This window comes from Lepisosteus platostomus, chromosome 16 (assembly GCF_059453375.1).
Source record: "Lepisosteus platostomus isolate fLepPlt1 chromosome 16, fLepPlt1.hap1, whole genome shotgun sequence".
In the NCBI taxonomy this organism is placed as follows: domain Eukaryota; kingdom Metazoa; phylum Chordata; class Actinopteri; order Semionotiformes; family Lepisosteidae; genus Lepisosteus; species Lepisosteus platostomus.
The window spans coordinates 424303-445985 of record NC_142626.1 but is presented as its reverse complement, the minus strand read 5'-3'; the positions used below and the strand labels follow the sequence as shown (position 1 = coordinate 445985).

Below are 21683 nucleotides of genomic sequence, written 5' to 3'. Positions count from 1 at the left end.
CACACACTTACTGTGTCTGTTACTGAGGGGCGACAGGCCTGCAGACCCCAGACTGGACACATGCTGACCAGCCTGTCTGGACTGGACTGCACACACACACACACACACACACACACACTTACTGTGTCTGTTACTGAGGGGGCGACAGGCCTGCAGACCCCAGACTGGACACACGCTGACCAGCCTGTCTGGACTGGACTGGACTGCACACACACACACACACACTTACTGTGTCTGTTACTGAGGGGCAACAGGCCTGCAGACCCCAGACTGGACACACGCTGACCAGCCTGTCTGGACTGGACTGCACACACACACACACACACACACACACTTACTGTGTCTGTTACTGAGGGGCGACAGGCCTGCAGACCCCAGACTGGACACACGCTGACCAGCCTGTCTGGACTGGACTGGACTGCACACACACACACACACACACACACACACACACACACACACACTTACTGTGTCTGTTACTGAGGGGCAACAGGCCTGCAGACCCCAGACTGGACACACGCTGACCAGCCTGTCTGGACTGGACTGCACACACACACACACACACACACACACACACACACACACACACACACACACACACACACACACACACACACACACACTTACTGTGTCTGTTACTGAGGGGCGACAGGCCTGCAGACCCCAGACTGGACACACGCTGACCAGCCTGTCTGGACTGGACTGGACTGCACACACACACACACACACACACACACACACACACACTTACTGTGTCTGTTACTGAGGGGCAACAGGCCTGCAGACCCCAGACTGGACACACACTGACCAGCCTGTCTGGACTGCACACACACACACACTGACTGACCGACGCCTGCTCCCCAGAGCTACAGGAGCGACAGGAGTCCATAAAGCCAGCTCCCACCACTACCATCGCACTAGGGGTCCGTCCCCACGTCTCCCCCGAACAGCACGCTGGAGACGAAGTGCGTCCCCACTCCCCCCAGCAGACAACATTAAGAGCAGGGCTGGGCAGGGCAGGGAGACAGCCAGACTTCGGTTTCACCCTAATCCAATTCCAACACTTCAGGAGGCTTTTAAAGAAGCTTTAGAGAGAGTGAAAGAGTCAGAAAGAGGAGGAGATGGAGAGAGTGGGCTGGGGGGTTCCTTCCTGCTTGAGGAGTGTTCCAGGTTAATGACATTAGTGCAGAGTGTGAGCGTGCCAGCCTCTGACTCCCACCCCCAGACACGGAGTCAGTCAGACTCCCAGTGCGCAGCACCTCGGTCCACTGCAGGCTTGTCCAGCTCCGACTACCCTTAACTGCTCTTTAGACTGTTTCCCGGCCCCCCCAGCGCAGTGCTGCGCGCTATACCCTGCTGTACCACGGTAAGCCCCTGTGAAGGGTGCCCCCGCAGTGTCGCCCCCCTCATCATCGCCCCGCTCCGGCGCAGGAGGGGGGGAGCGCTGAGCTGTCGCACTCTCCTCCTGCTGGATCCCCGCTGGGGGCGGGGGAGGGACAGTCCTGCACTGCCGACTCGCTCCTGGATCAGCACCTCGGCACATCGATCGGGACTGCGAGGGGAGCGTGAGCGAGAAACGCCGAGTGGCGCTTTGTGTTCGGGGAGGGGCGACAGACGTGCCTCTCCTGGGAGACACGCTCGGCTGGCGTCCAGGCCCAGGGCTCCGGGTCCCAGGAGCAGCAGGCGGGAACGCTGACCTGGGGCAGCGGGAAGCCCATTCCGATGTCACACCCCCCCCAACAGACATACACGGACACCCACAGACACAACCACCCCCACACCCTCCCAGACACAGACACAACCATCCCCACACCCACAGACACACAGACACAACCACCCCCACACACCCCCAGACACAGACCCAACCACCCCACACCCTCCCAGACACACAGACACAACCACCCCCACACCCTCCCAGACACACAGACACAACCACCCCCACACCCTCCCAGACACACAAACACAACCACCCCCACACTCACAGACACAACCACCCCCACACCCACAGACACACAGACACACGACACACGACACACGACACACGACACACGACACACGACACACAGATAAAGCAGCCAGCAGGCGGGTTCAGGCTCACAGTGTTTTATTTACAGCAGTCTTTATTGCAACTGGACCGGCCGGCGACGAGCCCTGCACACAGAGAGAAAACCGTCCGCAGTTTCCCTCCCTCCCTCCCTCCCTCCCTCCCCGCGGCCTGGAGTGCCAGAGCACCAGAGCGCCCCCCCAGCAGGCCCACGTTAAAAACAGCGCCTCGCAGACGTACAAAGACAGAACGCTAAATGAAGGGCAGCCCTCCACCCACCATCACCCCACCCTGTGAAAACACCTCAACGCTAAAACCGAGACGAGACGACCCCTGTAGTGAGGGGGCCCAGGGGCCTCGGTGAGGGGCCCGGAGCAGGCGGGGCGAGCCCGGACTGCTGCTCGGCCCAGGACAGTCCCGGAGACGAGGAGCGAGCCAGCTGCCCGTCGGAGACGGAGACACACCCCCCCCGGACCTGTCAGTCAGTGGCGTCCTGCGGGCTCTCGCCTGTCTCCTCTCTCGGCGGCGGGGGCAGCGCCGGGCTTCCCAGCAGGCCTCTCCTCAGGACGTAGGGGCAGGCCGGGCCGCTGGGGATGTCTGCGAAACCTGGGGGACAGGGGGACAGGACAGACGGGGTCAGGGGGGTCAGACAGCGGACTCCTCAAGCACGTCTCCGGCGCCTCGCCCACCGGGGACGGGGACGGCTGCTTCCAGAACGTGCCGATGAAAACAAGCGCAGGGTGACCAGGTAGCGCCCGCGAATCAGGCAAGCGGACGTGCGACTTGAGCAGGAGTCCTGCTTGCAGAAATCAGGTCTCGTACTTGCGTCTCAGCCCGTCTGGTGCACAATAACTCTCCCCACACCGCCTGAGGCCACAGGACACCTCTCTTCACACACTCGGCTCGATCGAGTCAATCAATTCAGCGCTAGCGTACAGGATAAGTGAGACGGAGACAGGAGAAGTAATGATGTAATGATTTCTCCTCCTGACACACTGACAGAGGAGAGAGATCTCTCCTCCTGACACACTGACAGAGGAGAGAGAGAGAGAGATCTCTCCTCCTGACACACTGACAGAGGAGAGAGAGAGAGGGATCTCTCCTCCTGACACACTGACAGAGGAGAGAGATTTCTCCTCCTGACACACTGACAGAGGAGAGAGAGAGAGAGATTTCTCCTCCTGACACACTGACAGAGGAGAGAGAGAGAGAGATTTCTCCTCCTGACACACTGACAGAGGAGAGAGATTTCTCCTCCTGACACACTGACAGAGGAGAGAGAGAGAGAGAGATCTCTCCTCCTGACACACTGACAGAGGAGAGAGATTTCTCCTCCTGACACACTGACAGAGGAGAGAGAGAGAGAGAGATCTCTCCTCCTGACACACTGACAGAGGAGAGAGATTTCTCCTCCTGACAAACTGACAGAGGAGAGAGAGAGAGAGATCTCTCCTCCTGACACACTGACAGAGGAGAGAGAGAGAGAGATCTCTCCTCCTGACACACTGACAGAGGAGAGAGAGAGAGAGATCTCTCCTCCTGACACACTGACAGAGGAGAGAGAGAGAGAGATCTCTCCTCCTGACACACTGACAGAGGAGAGAGAGAGAGAGAGAGAGATCTCTCCTCCTGACACACTGACAGAGGAGAGAGAGAGAGAGAGAGAGATCTCTCCTCCTGACACACTGACAGAGGAGAGAGAGAGAGAGAGAGAGAGAGAGAGATCTCTCCTCCTGACACACTGACAGAGGAGAGAGAGAGAGGGAGATCTCTCCTCCTGACACACTGACAGAGGAGAGAGAGAGAGATCTCTCCTCCTGACACACTGACAGAGGAGAGAGAGAGAGAGAGATTTCTCCTCCTGACACACTGACAGAGGAGAGAGAGAGAGAGAGATTTCTCCTCCTGACACACTGACAGAGGAGAGAGATTTCTCCTCCTGACACACTGACAGAGGAGAGAGAGAGAGAGAGATCTCTCCTCCTGACACACTGACAGAGGAGAGAGGGAAGACAGCCGGGCAGGAGCGCAGGAGCGCCGCGGGCGACTCACCCTTCATGACGACCTCCGGCAGGCCGTACGGCTCGTACTCCGTGTCATCGAAGGCCACGGACATGCGAGCGCGGTTCCGCCGGATCCGCTCAGCGATCTGCGCCGGGTCGGCGGGGAGGGGGAAGGCCTGAGAGAAGAGCCGGCTGTCCCCACCAGCCCCCCCCTCCTCCTCCTCCTCCCCCTCCCCTGCTGCCTCGGTCTGCGTCCCCGTGCTGCACACCTCCCGCCCCCGGGGGGCGCTGCTGTCACGCCCAGGCTCGGTCTGGCTGCCCACCGCCCTCAGCTCTTTCCCGGGGAGGGAGCTGGAGCCCGGAGCCCGGCCCTGGCTCTCAGCCTCGGTCTGCGTCCCTGCTGTGCGGACCGCCCCGGGACCGGGACCAGACACGGCGCCGCCCGGTTCTGTCTGGGCCTGGGCCGCTGCCGCGTCTCTCTGAAGCGCCCCTGGAGCCCGAGCCCCACGTCCCGCGATTCCGACCTCCCCCCTGTAGGGGGCGCCGTCCTCTGGGCCCCGCCCCTCGTGCCCGCTCCCCGTCCCTGCTGGGGGTGGCCTCCGCTCATGTCCGCCCGCCAGCCCCGGCTCCTCCTCCTCCTCCTCCTCTCCCGCCCCCCCGCCTGCAGTGCCGTCGTCCCGCCAGCTGGGGGCGCTGGCGTGCCCGAGCGTCTCTGGTGCTGCCACACACACCCTCTCCCCCCGGGTGGCGCTCGCTCCTGCAGCTCCGGGCCCTTCGTCCTCGCCAGCGGCGGCGCGGTCTCTCAAGTCTCCTCCGGCCCCCGCGGCGGCGGCACCGGTCTCCCGGGTGCAGGTGGCGCTGCCGTTGGCTAGTTCTGCCTGCCCGGATTTGGTCTGACTGGCCGAGGCTCTGAGATCGGCTGCTGCGGTCTGGCGGGGCATCGCCCGCGGAGAGCTGGAGGCCTCCTCCCGACCGTGCAGTCCGGCCGGCGGGTCCCCGTCCGCGGCCAGCGGCTCGTCGCGGCGGGAGCCCTCGGCCGTCCGTGCCTGGTCCCCCGCGCGCCTGGAGAGGGCTGCTGTGGCCTCCTGCGCTCGGCCATCGGGAGGCGCTGCCTGACGATCTGTGGTCGGCCCAGCTCTGAAGTGCGCTGCTCTGGCCTCCTGGACTCCAGCGGCCGCCGCCAGCTGAACCTGCGCCGAGGGGATCAAGCCTCGCGGTCAGACCTCACAGCTCAGCCCCAGCGACGGCTCTGGCTTCCCGAGGGAAGAGGACGCTCGTGGGGGAGGAGGTTCCCCAGACCACCCGAGGGGGTCTTAACCCCTCAGGACTGAGCAGTGAAACGCGGACCAGGGGGCCGACGGCAGGAGACACGCATTTACGCAAAGAGCTGTGGGAGCGTGGAACAAGGCCGACGCCCCGACTCCTGTCAAGGAACAGCCGGAGACCGGACCCCTCCTGGGTCGAAGTCCCAGACATTTCCTCTGCTCCGCGACTCCGTGGACTGGCGGTTCTACGGGTCGCTGTGGTTCGAAACGCGCTCCGCACACGCCGACCCGGCCCGGCCCTGGCGCCGCTCCTCTTGAAACGAGGAGAAAACGGACAGAGACCCCACCCCACCGCCTCTCTCACCTGCACGCTGACCGGCCCGCTCCACGAACGCGGAGCGCCGCGGGTCCTGCAGGGGAGGAGGATCGTGTCCTCGCGGACCACCAGCAGCGAGTCCCGGCCCGACAGCACCCGGGCCCGCCCGCCGGCGCCGGCCCGGCTCCGCCACAGGTCCAGCTCCTCGCCCAGAGCGCGGTTCTCCTCCCGCAGGCCGGACACCAGTGCCTGCAGCTCCTCTAACTGGGGGGGGCAGAGACGTTCAGAAAGAAGGGTTGTTACCCCCCCCAACAAAGAAATGGAACAGTCCAGTTTTCCCACAACGCATCTAGAACGAGACCGACAGGCCCAACGAGAGCCCGGTCCGAGCCTGTCCGCCCACTGAGCTCCGGCCCGGCCCAGCCCAGGGAGAGCCCGGTCCGAACCCGCCCGCCCACTGAGCTCTGGCCCGGCCCAGGGAGAGCCCGGTCTGAACCCGCCCGCCCACTGAGCTCTGGCCTGGCCCAGGGAGAGCCCGGTCCGAACCCGCCCGCCCACTGAGCTCTGGCCCGGCCCAGGGAGAGCCCCGTCCGAACCCGCCCGCCCACTGAGCTCCGGCCCGGCCCGGCCCAGGGAGAGCCCGGTCCGAACCCGCCCGCCCACTGAGCTCTGGCCCGGCCCAGGGAGAGCCCGGTCCGAACCCGCCCGCCCACTGAGCTCCGGCCCGGCCCAGCCCAGGGAGAGCCCGGTCCGAACCCGCCCGCCCACTGAGCTCTGGCCCGGCCTGGCCCAGGGAGAGCCCGGTCCGAACCCGCCCGCCCACTGAGCTCCGGCCCGGCCCGGCCCAGGGAGAGCCCGGTCCGAACCCGCCCGCCCACTGAGCTCCGGCCCGGCCCAGGGAGAGCCCGGTCCGAACCCGCCCGCCCACTGAGCTCCGGCCCGGCCCGGCCCAGGGAGAGCCCGGTCCGAACCCGCCCGCCCACTGAGCTCTGGCCCGGCCCAGGGAGAGCCCGGTCCGAACCCGCCCGCCCACTGAGCTCTGGCCCGGCCTGGCCCAGGGAGAGCCCGGTCCGAACCCGCCCGCCCACTGAGCTCTGGCCCGGCCCGGCCCAGGGAGAGCCCGGTCCGAACCCGCCCGCCCACTGAGCTCCGGCCCGGCCCAGGGAGAGCCCGGTCCGAACCCGCCCGCCCACTGAGCTCCGGCCCGGCCCGGCCCAGGGAGAGCCCGGTCCGAACCCGCCCGCCCACTGAGCTCTGGCCCGGCCCAGGGAGAGCCCGGTCCGAACCCGCCCGCCCACTGAGCTCTGGCCCGGCCTGGCCCAGGGAGAGCCCGGTCCGAACCCGCCCGCCCACTGAGCTCTGGCCCGGCCCAGGGAGAGCCCGGTCCGAACCCGCCCGCCCACTGAGCTCTGGCCCGGCCTGGCCCAGGGAGAGCCCGGTCCGAACCCGCCCGCCCACTGAGCTCTGGCCCGGCCCAGGGAGAGCCCGGTCCGAACCCGCCCGCCCACTGAGCTCCGGCCCGGCCCAACAGGCCCTTACCCACACCTCGCACAAGAGCCCGCAGGGCACAGGGGGGGACCCCGAAACTCACCTGCTGCTGCAGGCTGGAGATCGGTGCTGAGGGGAGCCCCGCGGGGTCCCCTGTCCCCAAGCCCCCTCCTGGGTCCCTGGCTCCCGCCAGCTCCTCGGCCGGCCCCTGGGGGGCGCCGCCCTTCTCCGGGTCGTCAGCTGCGCCGGTATCGGGGGGCGCCGAAGCCTCGTTCTTCGCCTCCTGCAGCGGGCGCAGCGGTGTCCGAGCGCCCCGGGGCGACTCGGACGAGCCCCGGGGGGCGCTGTCCCCCGCCCCGCCGCTGGCTGGCGCCCCCTGCCTGCCCGGAGGAGGAACAGCAGCCCGGTCGGACGCCGGCTCCTCCTCCTCCTCCTCCTCCTCCCGCTGGAGCCGCTGGGGGGCGCCGTCGCCCGCTGCCTCCAGCCTCCGCCTCAGCTCCTGGTTCTCCCTCCGAGCCGCTTGCAGCTGCTCCGCCAGGCCCGGCTGTGGCCCCTCTCCTCCCGGACCCCTCCGAGAAGCTGCGGACTCTGGCCCTGGCTCTGCCCCGCCCTCCTCGCCGGGCGCAGCTCTGGCCCGCGGCGGCTCGGGGAGCTCGTCCTCGCCGCCCGTCTTGGGGATCTGGCTCTGGGGCGCCCGCAGCCCCCCCCCGCTCTGCTCCGGCCCCCCACCTCCGCTCGCTAGCGCCCCCTGCGGGCTCGTCCTCAGCTGTTCCGTCTCGGCCTCGCCTGGCCCCTGGGGGGCGCTGTCGCGGCTCGTCTCCCCCGGTTCCCCCCCAGCTCCGCTGCCTGAGGGGCCTGGCTCCCCCTGCGGGCTGGGAGGAGGTACTGCAGCCCGCTCGCCCGTCTCCGTCCGGGGGGGGTCCCCCCGGGGGGCGGCCGCGGCCCGTTCGGGGGCCTGCCCCCCCCCGGCCCGCGCCCTCAGCCCCTCGTTCTCGGCGCGCAGCTCCTGCAGGTCCGCCAGCAGGCCCTGGATGTGCAGGCTCTGGCTCTCGAAGGCCCGGGTGAGCTGGCGGGTCTGGGCGCCGACGCGGGCCTGCAGGGCCCCCAGCTGGGCCCGCGCCTCCCTGGCCGCGCCCTCCTGCCCCGCCCGCTCGCGGCTCAGGCCCTGGCACAGCGCCCGCAGGCGCTCCACCTCCAGCACCAGCAGGACGTGCTCGTCCTCGCCCGCCTGCAGCGCCGTGCTGTTGCTGTTGTTCGCGTTCCCGGGCCGAGGGGCGCCCTCCTGCGCCCCAATGCTCTCCTGCGGGCCCCCCCGGCCAGCCCCGGCTCTCTCCCCCTCGTGCCTCAGCTGGCTGGCCTCAGCTTCCAGCGTGGCCAGTGCCTCTCTTAACTGGGCGCCCTCCTCCCCCTGCTCCTCCAGCGCCCCCTGCAGGCGGGAGGTCTCCTCCCTCTGCTCCTCCAGCGCCCCCTGCAGGCGGGCGCCCTCCTCCCTCTGCTCCTCCAGCGCCCCCTGCAGGCGGGCGCCCTCCTCCCTCTGCTCCTCCAGCGCCCCCTGCAGGCGGGCGCCCTCCTCCCTCTGCTCCTCCAGCGCCCCCTGCAGGCGGGAGGTCTCCTCCCTCTGCTCCTCCAGCGCCCCCTGCAGGCGGGCGCCCTCCTCCCTCTGCTCCTCCAGCGCCCCCTGCAGGCGGGCGCCCTCCTCCCTCTGCTCCTCCAGCGCCCCCTGCAGGCGGGAGGCCTCCTCCCTCTGCTCCTCCAGCGCCCCCTGCAGGCGGGAGGCCTCCTCCCTCTGCTCCTCCAGCGCCCCCTGCAGGCGGGAGGCCTCCTCGGCGGCCTGCCTCCGCAGCGCCTCGGCCTCGGCGGCGTGCTTCTTGGCCGCCTGCCTCAGCTTGGCGCGGGCCTCGGCCTCGGCCCTCCGCTGGGCCTCCAGGTCCTCCAGCCTCAGCTCCAGCTCCCTGCGCGCCTCCCGCAGCTCGTCCTGCAGGAGCGCGTGGTCCCGCTGCAGGTGGGCGGCCTTGCCCTCCTCCTCCTCCTCCTCTTCCTCCGCCGCCGGCGCCGCTGGGGGCCCCTCTGCTGGCCCCTGCGAGTCGCGGCCCTCCGCGGGCTCCCTGTGGGGGGAGCTCGCCGCGCCGGCCCGCTGTCCCGCTGGCCCGTCTCCGCGGCGGCCGGGCGCTGTCCTCTGGCTGGGGGCAGCGCGGCGGCGCTGGGGCGGCGCCCCCAAGCTCTCGCCGGCTGGGGTGACCCTCACCGGGACGTCCGGCGCCGGGACAGCCTGCTGGGCTGGAGGACAGGAAGGACTGAGACACCGAAGCAGGCACCACTCTGCCACAGGCTACACACTGTCCCCATTCCCAATGTCCCCCCCTGTCCCACAACCTCCTGTCCCACAGTCCCACAACCTCCTGTCCCATTGTCCCACTACCTCCTGTCCCACACCCAGCCCCTGTCCCACAACCTCCTGTCCCACAGTCCCACAACCTCCTGTCCCACACCCAGCCCCTGTCCCACAACCTCCTGTCCCACATCCAGCCCCTGTCCCACTGTCACACACCTAGCCCCTGTCCCACTGTCCCACAACCTCCTGTCCCACATCCAGCCCCTGTCCCACAACCTCCTGTCCCACATCCAGCCCGTCCCACTGTCACACACCTAGCCCCTGTCCCACTGTCCCACAACCTCCTGTCCCACACCCAGCCCCCGTCCCACTGATCCACGCACCAACACAAGGGTTCAGATGATTAGCAAACTCTGGTCAAACAGTTTGTCTGAACATAAATAATATCGTCTCTAGAAGGGGGCTGTACGGGAGGCTGGGGAGACTGGGGAGACTGGGGGTGGGGAGGAAGGTGCTGCTACATGGCTGGCAGTCCGAGAGACAGCCGGAGTAAAAATAGCACACGGCACAAGGACAGGAGCTTCCGAGGAGCTGTGGAGGAGGCAGATCCTTCCCGCGCGAGACGCCTGCTCTGCACGGTCAATCATTCAGGAGGCAGGAGCCTCAGGCCTCTCGGGAATGACTCACAGCTGGGTAGCGGCGCGGAAGAGGCCGCCAGCCCGGGGGGGAGGGGGGTGGAGGCGGCGGCGGCTCGCGACAGGAAGGGTCACACGGCGCGGGGCAGCCATGGACTGGAGGTGCCAGCCTTCGGGCCCCGAGGTGGGATCCAGGGGCCGATCGATCAGTCGATCGACACTCACGGGCCTGTCGGACTCGGGGGCTGGCAGGGGGGGGTGGGGTCTCCGGCGCAGCGAGGGGCTCGGGGGGGGGGAGGGTCTGCTGGCAAAACGCCTCGAGGACGAGACGAGCTGCAGGGCTCCCCTCAGGATGGAGGAGCCTGTCTGCCGCGTCTGTTTTGGTTCCCCTCGTGGCCACCGGGTGGCAGCAGACACACCCCGGCAAGGCCGCGGCGCTCACGTGGCGCGGAGAGAGAGCAGCGAGCACGCGCTCCCTCGGGGTCACGGGCTGGGCTGCTCAGGGGACACGAGCCGCTTCTGCACAGCCGGCCTCCCAGAAACCCTTCCTTCCCCACCGGCAGTGAAGGGGCCAGATCCTCGGACCTCTGGGCTCCCGGGCTCGGAGGGGCCAGATCCTAGGATCTCTCCACTTCCCAGCTCGGAGGGGCCAGATCCTCGGACCTCAGGGCTCCCGGGCTCGGAGGGGCCAGATCCTCGGACCTCTGGGCTTCCGGGCTCGGAGGGGCTAGATCCTAGGATCTCTCCACTTCCCAGCTCGGAGGGGCCAGATCCTCGGACCTCTGGGCTCCCGGGCTCGGAGGGGCCAGATCCTAGGATCTCTCCACTTCCCAGCTCGGAGGGGCGAGATCCTCGGACCTCTGGGCTCCCGGGCTCGGAGGGGCCAGATCCTAGGACCTCTCCACTTCCCGGGCTCGGAGGGGCCAGATCCTCGGACCTCTGGGCTCCCGGGCTCGGAGGGGCCAGATCCTCGGACCTCTGGGCTCCCGAGCAGGAAACACACCCCCCCCCTCCCCGTGCTCCTCCCAGCGGCGCTCACCTTCCAGCTCGGCCAGGAGCTTCGTCGCGGCGGCCAGCTCCTGCGCCAGCGCCCCCGCCTGCTCCTCCAGCGCCCGCGCCTTCCTGCGGCTCTGCTCCAGGCCGGCCCCCGCGGCGTCCCTCTCCCGCAGCGCCTCCTGCAGGGGGGGGGGGGGACACGCGCCGCTCTTGAGACACGCAGCAGGCCGCACGCCCCTCCCACCCCCCCCGCCAGCGCCCCGACACGCTCCCCCCCCCTCCTGCGCCGCTGCAGGGGCCTGCAGGCGCCCCGCCACGCAGGTCTCGCGTGTAGCTACACAGGAAGTGGATGTGAGGGCAGGCGTGGCGGGTGAGGGCAGGCGCGGCGGGTGAGGGCGTTTAAATCGGGGTATATCTCGAGCCCCGGGAGATATCTCCTCACCGGGGCCCGCCCTGTGGCCCGACGCGGGGGACAGGGGGAGACGGCCCTACCTCCAGCCGGGCCTGCAGCTCCCTCTCGTGCCGCTGGCTGGCCTGCAGCTCCCTGTCCGCCCACTGGGCCTTCCCCTGCGCCGCGGCCAGCTCCTTCTCCACGCACTGCTTCTGCACAGCCACCTGCCAGGACACGGGGGAGCGGTCAGCGCCCACCAGGAGCGGTCGGCGCCACAGGGCCTCCTGCACGGCCGCCGAGAGAGTCACTGCCGGGGCAGCCAGTCCACTGGGCCGGGGGTCACGTCTAGAGCTGTCTGTCCACTGGGCCGGGGGTCACGTCTACAGCTGTCTGTCCACTGGGCCGGGGGTCACGTCTACTGCTGTCTGTCCACTGGGCTGGGGGGTCACTTCTAGAGCTGTCTGTCCACTGGGCCGGGGGTCACGTCTAGAGCTGTCTGTCCACTGGGCCGGGGGTCACTTCTAGAGCTGTCTGTCCACTGGGCCGGGGGTCACTTCTAGAGCTGTCTGTCCACTGGGCCGGGGGTCACGTCTACAGCTGTCTGTCCACTGGGCCGGGGGTCACGTCTACAGCTGTCTGTCCACTGGGCCGGGAATATTCTGAATTGCAGAGCAGGGTCTCTAGACCTCCAGGGAAGGGGGTGCACCCCAGTGTCCCTGCCCGTCTCCCCATTCCTTCCTCCCCCTGCCTCGTCCCAGCCCTCCCCCCCCCAGGGGTGCTCCAGAGACCGAGAGTGAGAGAGCGAACTCACACCACCCAGGCAGAGCGCGCGCTGGGAAGCAACAGAGATAAACATCCCAGCAAGGTCAAAGTCTCTCCCTCTCGGGTTACAGGCGCAGGGGAGTCGCTCTGCGATCGGGCCGCCTGCTGCCGGGCCTGGACTCCCAGGGCACAGGCAGGGAGAGGAGGAGGAGGAGGAGGAGGAGCTAGACGAGGCTCACAGGAGGCAGGAGAGAAAACGGGACACGGCCCGCCAGCGCAGAGGGAGCAATGGAAACATTTACGCTCCCTGGCTCTGCCCGGCTGTAAACAAGCCCCCCCTCGCCGAGGAGCCCGCACAGCTGCTCCTCCGGGGACGAGACTCCAAGCGACACTGAGCCGTTATCGGTTCGGACCCGCGCAGCGCAGGCGGGAGTGGGAGTGGGAGTGGGAGTGGGAGTGGGAGTGGGCTGTCCTGGACCCCTCTCTCTCTCTCTCTCTCTCTCTCTCTCTCTCTCTCACGCGCGTGAGCTGCTGGAAACGAAGGGCTGCTGTGACTCAGCCCGACGGCACAGGTTTCCGAGAAAGACGGCGAGGCGAGGCGAGGCTGGGGAGATTCTCCACGCGGAGCAGGGGTGGGGTTGGGGGGGAGAAGCAAGAGACAGACGACGACGGGAGGCTCGTCTGTGCCCAAAGGGTGGTGGGAGGGTGGAACAAGCAGCCACGTGGCAGAGGACAAGAGCACAAGCAGCGTTCCAGCGCCAAACCGGCCGGTTCGGTTTCCCGCCCTCGGGGGCGTCTGTGCGATTCCTTTCCGGGCAGGCGGGGGGGGGGCCACCCGAGTGACTCAGAGTGTCGCTCCCTGCGAGTCGCAGCAGGCGGAGGAGGGACGAATCGCAGGCCGAGCCTGCAGGAGCCCCGGCGGGAGGGCCTCACCTTGTCGGCCTGCGCCTGCAGGGCGTGGTGCTGGGCCCGGGCCTGCTGCAGCTCCTGCCCCAGCTTGCTGCTCTCCTGCTGCCACTGGCTCTCCAGGCTGCGGCACAGACGCTGCTGCTCCGCCAGCTCCTGCAGCACAGGGAACAGGGCACAGGGCCGTCGGACAGCACACAGCACAGAGCACAGGGCCGTCAGACAGCACACAGCACAGGGCACAGAGCACAGGGGCGTCAGACAGCACACAGCACAGGGCACAGAGCACAGGGGCGTCAGACAGCACACAGCACAGGGCACAGGGCCGTTGGACAGCACAGGGCACAGGGCACAGAGCACAGGGCCGTCAGACAGCACAGGGCACAGGGAACAGAGCACAGGGCCGTCAGACAGCACAGGGCACAGGGAACAGGGCCGTCAGACAGCACACAGCACAGGGCACAGGGCCGTCAGACAGCACACAGCACAGGGCACAGGGCACAGGGGCGTCAGACAGCACAGGGCACAGAGCACAGGGCACAGGGGCGTCAGACAGCACAGGGCACAGAGCACAGGGCACAGGGAACATGGAACAGGGCACAGGGGCGTCAGACAGCACATAGCACAGGGCACAGGGGCGTCAGACAGCACAGAGCACAGAGCACAGGGCCGTCAGACAGCACACAGCACAGAGCACAGGGCACAGGGCCGTCAGACAGCACACAGCACAGGGCACAGGGCACAGGGGCGTCAGACAGCACAGAGCACAGAGCACAGGGCCGTCAGACAGCACACAGCACAGAGCACAGGGCACAGGGCCGTCAGACAGCACACAGCACAGGGCACAGGGCACAGGGCCGTCAGACAGCACAAAGCACAGAGCACAGGGGGTGTGAGACAGCACACAGCACAGGGGGATGCAGGAGCTCAGGGAGCGTCAGGCGGGCAGGCGGATGACTCCCAGACCTTCTGGTGCTCTCTCTCCAGCTCCCTGCGGCGCTGCTCGGCGCTCCTGCGGGCGCTCTCGGCGTTCTGCCTCTGGCAGCCCAGCTCCTCCGCCAGCTGCCTCAGCCGCTGCTCCGCCTCCTGGCACTGCGGAGACCAGCAGGGGGCGCTACCACCTCGCTCTCCGACAGCTCGACTCGGACGCACTCGGACGCACCGGCGCACGCACCCACCTCGCTGCGCCCCTGCTCTGCGCGGGCGGCGGAGCGGCTCAGCTCCTCCCTGCACCGGGCCAGGCTCTGCTCCCGTTCCTGCAGCTGGGACTCCGCATCCCGGGCCCGGCCCGACTCGGCCCGCAGGTCCCGCTCCAGGGACTGGACCCAGGACTCCAGCTCCAGCACGGTGGTCCGCAGCACTGCGGGGACAGCGGGGGGGGGGGCACAGTCACCCTCCAGGGGCACGCCAGCCTGCACCACAGCACTAGAGCCGGGCCGTGCACAGGGAGATCTCCGGGCTCGTCACCTGGAAGAGGGCGGGAGCAGGGAGGCGGGGAGGGGAGAGCGAGCCAGCAGCCGGGCAGGGCTGGGGTGCTCCTGCTGCTGCTGCCTGCCTGCCACTTCTCCAGGTTTGCACAACTCATTTGAATCTGTTCCTGCAGCCGGAGACGAGCCCTCGGCTCTCCCCAGTTCACCGACGCCCGTACGGTCGGATCATGCCCTGCTCCACACCGACACCTGGGGATCTAGCCTACTGGCCTGCTGACACCATGCCCTGCTCCACACCGACACCTGGGGATCTAGCCTACTGGCCTACCGACACCATGCCCTGCTCCACACCGACACCTGGGGATCTAGCCTACTGGCCTACTGACACCATGCCCTGCTCCACACCGACACCTGGGGATCTAGCCTACTGACCTACCAACACGCTCAGCGTCGTAAACGCTTACAACAGTTTTAAACTGTGGATTTTTGGGGATAAACTGACCCCTGATGGGCTGAAGCAGGTAGGAGGAGGAGGAGGAGGAGGTACGGATGAAGACCGTACCTTCATTCTCTTTCCGAGGGTCCTCCTCCGCCCCAGAATGCGACGCGCTGTCGCCGTCAGCGATGTCGTCGGCGTGCCGGCGGGAGGGTGGCGGCTTCTCGGCCGGCGGTCTCCGGGGGGCGGGCGGGCTCCTCTCCCGTTCCCAGGGAAACAGGGAGGAAGGGGAGGAGCAGGCGGCGGGTCGCCGGGGAGACGCCTCCGGCGGGCGGCCCAGGCGGCGGGTGGGCGTGGCGGCCTGCTGCCAGGGAAACGGTGAGGAGTCCCCGCCCTCGGCGGGTCTGGGGCTCCGGTCCTGGCCGCCGAGCTGGGGTCAGAGAAGCTTAAATCACACAACACGCTGCTGGCAAGACCTCACTTACAGCCACGCTGCTGAACACAACATCACAGGTCTGGAATCGGGTCAAAACCCCCGACTTTATAGGGACACCTCAAACCGAACGGGCACGGAAACCTGAACCCTGAACGCTGAACCCGGAGCCGGGCCCAGGGGCCCGCGCGCCCCCCCCCCAGAGCGAGGCGGGGGACCCCCAGAGACGGCCCCGGGTCACTCTCTCCCAGACTCTCACACACCTTGACGTGTCGGCCTTGGGGCTCGGGGTCGGCTCGGGCTCTCTCCGCGGGACTCCGCTCCTTCCCCTCCCCTCGCGGGTCTGTGGGGTCAGGACACAGGGTCAGACACTGAAGGAGAGGAGACACGGGAGGGCAGGGGGAGGGAGAGGGAGAGGAGACACAGGAGGGCAGGGGGAGAGAGAGGAGGAGGAGGAGGAGAGGGAGAGGAGACACAGGAGGGCAGGGGGAGAGAGAGGAGGAGGAGAGGGAAAGGGAGAGGGAGAGGAGACACAGGAGGGCAGGGGGAGAGAGAGGAGGAGGAGAGGGAAAGGGAGAGGGAGAGGAGAAACAGGAGGGCAGGGGGAGAGAGAGGGAGAGGAGAGACAGGAGGAGGAGGAGAGAGGGAGAGGAGAGACAGGAGGAGGAGGAGGAGAGAGAGGGAGAGGAGAGACAGGAGGAGAGAGAGGGAGAGAATCAGAAGTCAGCAGACAGAGGGAGCCGGCGTGAAGCGAGATGGGAGTGAGGAGCAGAGGCAGGACGCAGGACAGCCGAGAGGAGCTCAGCAAGGTCAGGCCCCCACTGGACACCCCAGGGCAGTGTGACCCCCCCAGCCCTGACCCCACTGGACACCCCAGTGCAGTGTGGCCCCCCCAGCCCTGACCCCACTGGACACCCCAGTGCAGTGTGGCCCCCCCAGCCCTGACCCCACTGGACACCCCAGTGCAGTGTGGCCCCCCCAGCCCTGACCCCACTGGACACCCCAGTGCAGTGTGACCCCCAGCCCTGACCCCACTGGACACCCCAGTGCAGTGTGACCCCCCCAGCCCTGACCCCACTGGACACCCCAGTGCAGTGTGACCCCCCCAGCCCTGACCCCACTGGACACCCCAGTGCAGTGTGGCCCCCCCAGCCCTGACCCCACTGGACACCCCAGTGCAGTGTGGCCCCCCCAGCCCTGACCCCACTGGACACCCCGGTGCAGTGTGGCCCCCCCAGCCCTGACCCCACTGGACACCCCAGTGCAGTGTGGCCCCCCCAGCCCTGACCCCACTGGACACCCCGGTGCAGTGTGGCCCCCCCAGCCCTGACCCCACTGGACACCCCAGTGCAGTGTGGCCCCCCCAGCCCTGACCCCTCTGGACACCCCAGTGCAGAGCCCGGGTTCAGACAGAGGACAGGCCCACCCGAGGGAGCAGCGCTGTGAACCGATGAGAGTGGACACAGGACCAGACGTACCCCCGTGATCCCGGGAGGGGGAGGAGAACCCCGACAGGTTCCAGCTGTGAGCGGGGAAGAGCAGCGAGTCTCCGGAGTGCTGGGAATTCTCCAGCTTCTCCAGTTCCGCCTGGAGTCTGGGAGGGAAGAGAGGGCGTGAGGAGCAGCAGGGCTGACCGGCAGCTGGCCGCGAGAGCGCAGACGGGGATGACCGTCACAGCGCCGCCTCGTCTCTGTCTGCCCCAGGCTCTCTATCTGCCCCGCCCCCTCCTTCTGTCTCCCCCCATCCCTCTGCCCCAGTCTCTCTCTCCCTGTCCCCCCAGTCTCTCTCTCTATCAGCCCCTCTGCCCCAGTCTCTCTCTCCCTGTCCCCCCAGTCTCTCTCTCTATCTGCCCCTCTGCCCCAGTCTCTCTATCTGCCCCTGCCTCTCTCTCTATCAGCCCCTCTGCCCCAGTCTCTCTCTCCATCTGCCCCAGTCTCTCTCTCTATCTGCCCTTCTGCCCCAGTCTCTCTCTATCTGCCCCTCTGCCCCAGTCTCTCTATCTGCCCTTCTGCCCCAGTCTCTCTCTCTGCCCCTGTCTCTCTCTCCATCTGCCCCCTGCCCCAGTCTCTGCCCCCTGCCCCCTGCCCCCTGCCCCAGGTACGCACCTCTTGACCTCCTGCTGCAGACTCTCCCCCTGTTTCCTGGCGGCTGCCAGCTGCCCCTCCAGCGCACACAGCTGGGTGCTCTTCACCTGCAGCTCCTGCGAGAGGCGCCCGCGGGCTCGATCCTGCACCTCCCCGGCCTCCGCCAGCGCCTTCAGCTCCCGGCGCAGCGCGGCGGCCTCCGAGCGCTCCTCCTCACCCTGGTGGGGCGAGACGGGGGCCGTCAGGGGCCGCCCGCACTGCCACGCCCCTGTCCCCTGCACCCCCCAACACCCCTCTTTCACCTACAGTGTGTGCAGGATGACCTCTGTCCCCTGCGCCCCCCCTTCAGCCTCTGATCGTGCAGGATGACCTCTGCCCCCTCCAGCCTCTGCTCGTGCAGGATGACCTCTGCCCCCTGCGCCCCTCCTTCAGCCTCTGCTCGTGCAGGATGACCTCTGCCCCCTGCGCCCCTCTTTCAGCCTCTGCTCGTGCAGGATGACCTCTGCCCCCTGCGCCCCTCCTTCAGCCTCTGCTCCTGCAGGATGACCTCTGCCCCCTGCGCCCCTCCTCCAGCCTCTGCTCGTGCAGGATGACCTCTGCCCCCTGCGCCTCACCTTCAGCCTCTGCTTCTGCAGCGCGGCCTCGGCTGCCTCCAGCTGCAGCTGCCTCTGCTGCCTCTCGCGCTGCAGCTTCTCCAGCTGGGCCTCCAGCTCGCGGATCTTCTGCTGGGCCCGGCCCGGCAGGCCCGCCGTCCAGTCCTCCAGGGTCCAGCTCATCTCGGACACGGGCGCAGGGCATCACCGGTCGGGTCTGGGAGTCAGAACGTCAAGAGCTGTGATCGGACAGAACCACCCCACACCCCCTCTGCACCCTCGTCTCCCCCCCCCTGCCCATCTGCCCCAGGTACGCACCGCGTACGGGTACCGGAGCCCAGCCCGGCCCACACTCCCACTGCGCAGCAGTCTGACCCACTCCAGGCTGGACCAGACTCAGGAGGCCTTCATACAATCGTACTGATCAAACCGGTTCTCTAGCGACTCCCCAAACTGGTCCGTGCAAAACTCTCTCAAAACAAGGTGAGAAAAATGCATCTGCTGTGGTATGTGTAAGTCCCTCGGACAGGTGGTAAAACCTGGAGCGGATCAGACTGCTGCGCACTGGGAGTCTGACAGCACTGTCACACCTGGAGCGGATCAGACTGCTGCACACTGGGAGTCTGACAGCACTGTCACACCTGGAGCGGATCAGACTGCTGCGCACTGGGAGTCTGACAGCACTGTCACACCTGGAGCGGATCAGACTGCTGCGCACTGGGAGTCTGACTGACAGCACTGTCACACCTAGAGCGGATCAGACTGCTGCGCACTGGGAGTCTGACTGACAGCACTGTCACACCTGGAGCGGATCAGACTGCTGCGCACTGGGAGTCTGACTGACAGCACTGTCACACCTGGAGCGGATCAGACTGCTGCGCACTGGGAGTCTGACTGACAGCACTGTCACACCTGGAGCGGATCAGACTGCTGCGCACTGGGAGTCTGACTGACAGCACTGTCACACCTGGAGCGGATCAGACTGCTGCACACTGGGAGTCTGACTGACAGCACTGTCACACCTGGAGCGGATCAGACTGCTGCACACTGGGAGTCTGACAGCACTGTCACACCTGGAGCGGATCAGACTGCTGTGGGAGTATGTAGTGGGTCAGAGAGAGTCTGGGCCCAGAGCCCCCAGTCTCTGTGGACACGGCAGCAGCGGAGTTCGCCATCGTGCCCATGGCAACCGCAAGCTCGCTGCCACGGTGACTGCAGAGCCACAGCAGAGTGGACTCCCACGGGCACGCCGTGGATCCCACAAGGCAGCGGGCCCGTCAGACACCACTTCCTGCCAGCGGGCGCAGTCACTGTGTTCCACACACCACACCGAGAGCAGGCCGCAGGCCAGAGCCGGCGTCCAGCGGGGTCAGGGCTGGGCTCACACTGCACTGGGGTGTCCAGCGGGGTCAGGGCTGGGGTCACACTGCACTGGGGTGTCCAGCGGGGTCAGGGCTGGGGTCACACTGCACTGGGGTGTCCAGCGGGGTCAGGGCTGGGGTCACACTGCACTGGGGTGTCCAGTGGGGTCAGGGCTGGGGTCACACTGCACTGGGGTGTCCAGCGGGGTCAGGGCTGGGGTCACACTGCACTGGGGTGTCCAGTGGGGTCAGTGCTGGGGGGTAACAGTGCACTGGGGTGTCCAGTGGGGTCAGTGCTGGGGGTCAGTGTGGGGTCAGTCCAGCGGGGTCCGTGCCGTGGGCTGGACACAGCCCCCCAGAGCGAGTTACAGTCACAGCCCCCCCGCGCCCCAGCCTGGGGCTCCCGTGTCGGTCACTCGGGTCTGCGGTCCGGACCCACTACCCCCCACCGGCGTGACCGGTTCACCCGAGACGCCGCGGGCAGCGCGGGAGCGGCGCCACGCCGCAGTTCCCACAAACTTTCTGAACTCACCGCCTCCACGCCGCGCTGCTCCGCTCCTCCGGCGGGGCGCCCTGTGTTTCTGTCGCGGCTCGGGGTCTGGTCCGGTCCGGTCTGGTCTGGTCCGGCTCGGCTCGGCTCGGCGCCGGTTCTGCGGCTCCTGTGAGGCGACGCGGCGCTCGCGACTCCACTCCGCCGGCTGTCCCCACCTGGGCTCGCGCCGCCCGCCGCCCCGCCTTTCTCCTGCGCGAGGCCACGCCGGGGCCTGACGTCACGCCGCGTCCCTCCGCGGAGCCCCGCCCGCGCCGAGAGCGAGAGCGAGGGGGAGGAGCGCCGCCTGGCGGCCGCGCCGGGGAAGGTCTCGCCAGGAAATCCGTCCGCCTACTGCAGCTGAGCCGCTCCCGGCAAGATCCAGAGGACATCCGGCCAGCCAGGAGCACAGAGACACAGATACACACACTCACAGACACACACACACACAAGACACACTCACACACACTCACTCACACACTCACAGACACTCACACACACAAGACACTTACACACACAAGACACACTCACACACACAGACACACACACAAGACACACTCACACACTCACACACTCACACACACAGACACTCACACACACAAGACACACTCACACACACACAAGACACACTCACACACACACACTCACACACACAAGACACACTCACACACTCACACACACAGACACACAGACACACAGACACTCACACACACAAGACACACTCACACACACACTCACACACACAGACACACACACAAGACACACTCACTCACACACTCACACACACAGACACTCACACACACAAGACACACTCACACACACACACCACACCACACTCACTCACACACACACACTCACACTCACTCCAGGGCCAATGTTCCCAGAAGCCAGTTAACCCAGCAGCATGTCTTCAGCCTGTGGGAGGAAACTGCAGCACCTGCAGGAACCCCACACCCACAGGGACAGCACGCAGACTCCACACAGACAGAGCCCCAGGGCTGGGACTGACCCCAGAGCTGCCTCAGCACAATGCAGACACCAGCTGTGCTGATACAGTGGTGTCCACCCCCCAGGGGCCCACGCTGGACCCCAGTGTTATAGGGCACCCCCTCTCCCTGTCCCTGGTGAGGCTGAGCTCCAGACCCCCAGCCCCTCGCTGACCCCCGTCCGCCTGGGGTCAGAGGTCAGAGCCGGCGCTGTGAGCTGCCCGTGTCACCTGGCCCTCACTGCTGTCCGCTGCTGTCGTGGGCGCAGGCCGGCTGTAATCGGATCCGGGATTAGGGAATCTTTCTAGGGTTGAATATAGATCCCTAATCCCGCTGAGTGCAGGGAAATCTCTCGGACTGAGCTGGGGGGGCCGGTGGGGAAGAGGGGTGGGGTAGCGAGAGAGGGCGCGGGCGGGGTCGAGGGGTGTGTCACTCTGAGGGGTCGTGGGAGGCCCCCAGTGATGAGTCTTACAGCTGCGCCCCACCGCCGTCAGGAGTCTCCCCCCGATCAGATCAGCAAGGGTAAGGCGCTCGCTCATTCACTCATTCACTCATTCACTCATTCACGCTTCCATTCAGTAAGGAGTGCATGAGTCTGTGTTATGTCACCCCAGATACGAGCACAGACTCACACACACTCACAACCTCACACACACGAACTCATTCACACACACTCACAACCTCACACACACA

The 21683-nt window shown here is 67.2% G+C and overlaps 1 protein-coding gene and 1 long non-coding RNA gene across 3 annotated transcripts in view; one reads left to right on the top strand and one right to left on the bottom strand.

Moving 5' to 3' along the window:
- LOC148646520 (uncharacterized) overlaps positions 1-21683 on the top strand; it is an 83732-nt gene that overhangs the window by 24523 nt on the left and 37526 nt on the right. The gene's annotated exons all lie outside the window — the stretch shown is intronic.
- On the bottom strand, positions 2088-20169 carry LOC148646526 (uncharacterized). 2 transcript variants are annotated; one of them, XM_088609088.1, is made up of 15 exons: positions 20008-20169; positions 18136-18331; positions 17543-17739; positions 16916-17031; positions 15701-15780; positions 15131-15434; positions 14317-14498; positions 14105-14230; positions 13166-13294; positions 11572-11694; positions 11123-11258; positions 7220-9393; positions 5677-5892; positions 4097-5237; positions 2088-2650 (listed from the first exon to the last, which is right to left on the bottom strand). In XM_088609088.1, the coding sequence occupies exons 2-15, from the start codon at positions 18295-18297 to the stop codon at positions 2523-2525; spliced, it is 5214 nt and encodes a 1737-aa protein (XP_088465214.1). In that variant the 5' UTR covers positions 18298-18331; positions 20008-20169; the 3' UTR covers positions 2088-2522. The 2 variants fall into 2 exon arrangements, with proteins under 2 accessions (XP_088465214.1, XP_088465215.1); XM_088609089.1 differs by lacking the exon at positions 2088-2650 and having other exon boundaries at positions 4781-5212; positions 5665-5892.

Bases quoted from the DNA above. Each gene is read 5' to 3' on its own strand.
- LOC148646526 (XM_088609088.1), bottom strand. From the start codon at position 18,297: ATGAGCTGGACCCTGGAGGACTGGACGGCGGGCCTGCCGGGCCGGGCC. The intron at 17,740-18,135 runs GTGAGGCGCAGG...TCGCCCCACCAG, and splicing joins TGCAGAAGCAGAGGCTGAAG to GGTGAGGAGGAGCGCTCGGA. The intron at 15,435-15,700 runs GTGTGTGAGAGT...CTCTGACCCCAG, and splicing joins CCCAAGGCCGACACGTCAAG to CTCGGCGGCCAGGACCGGAG.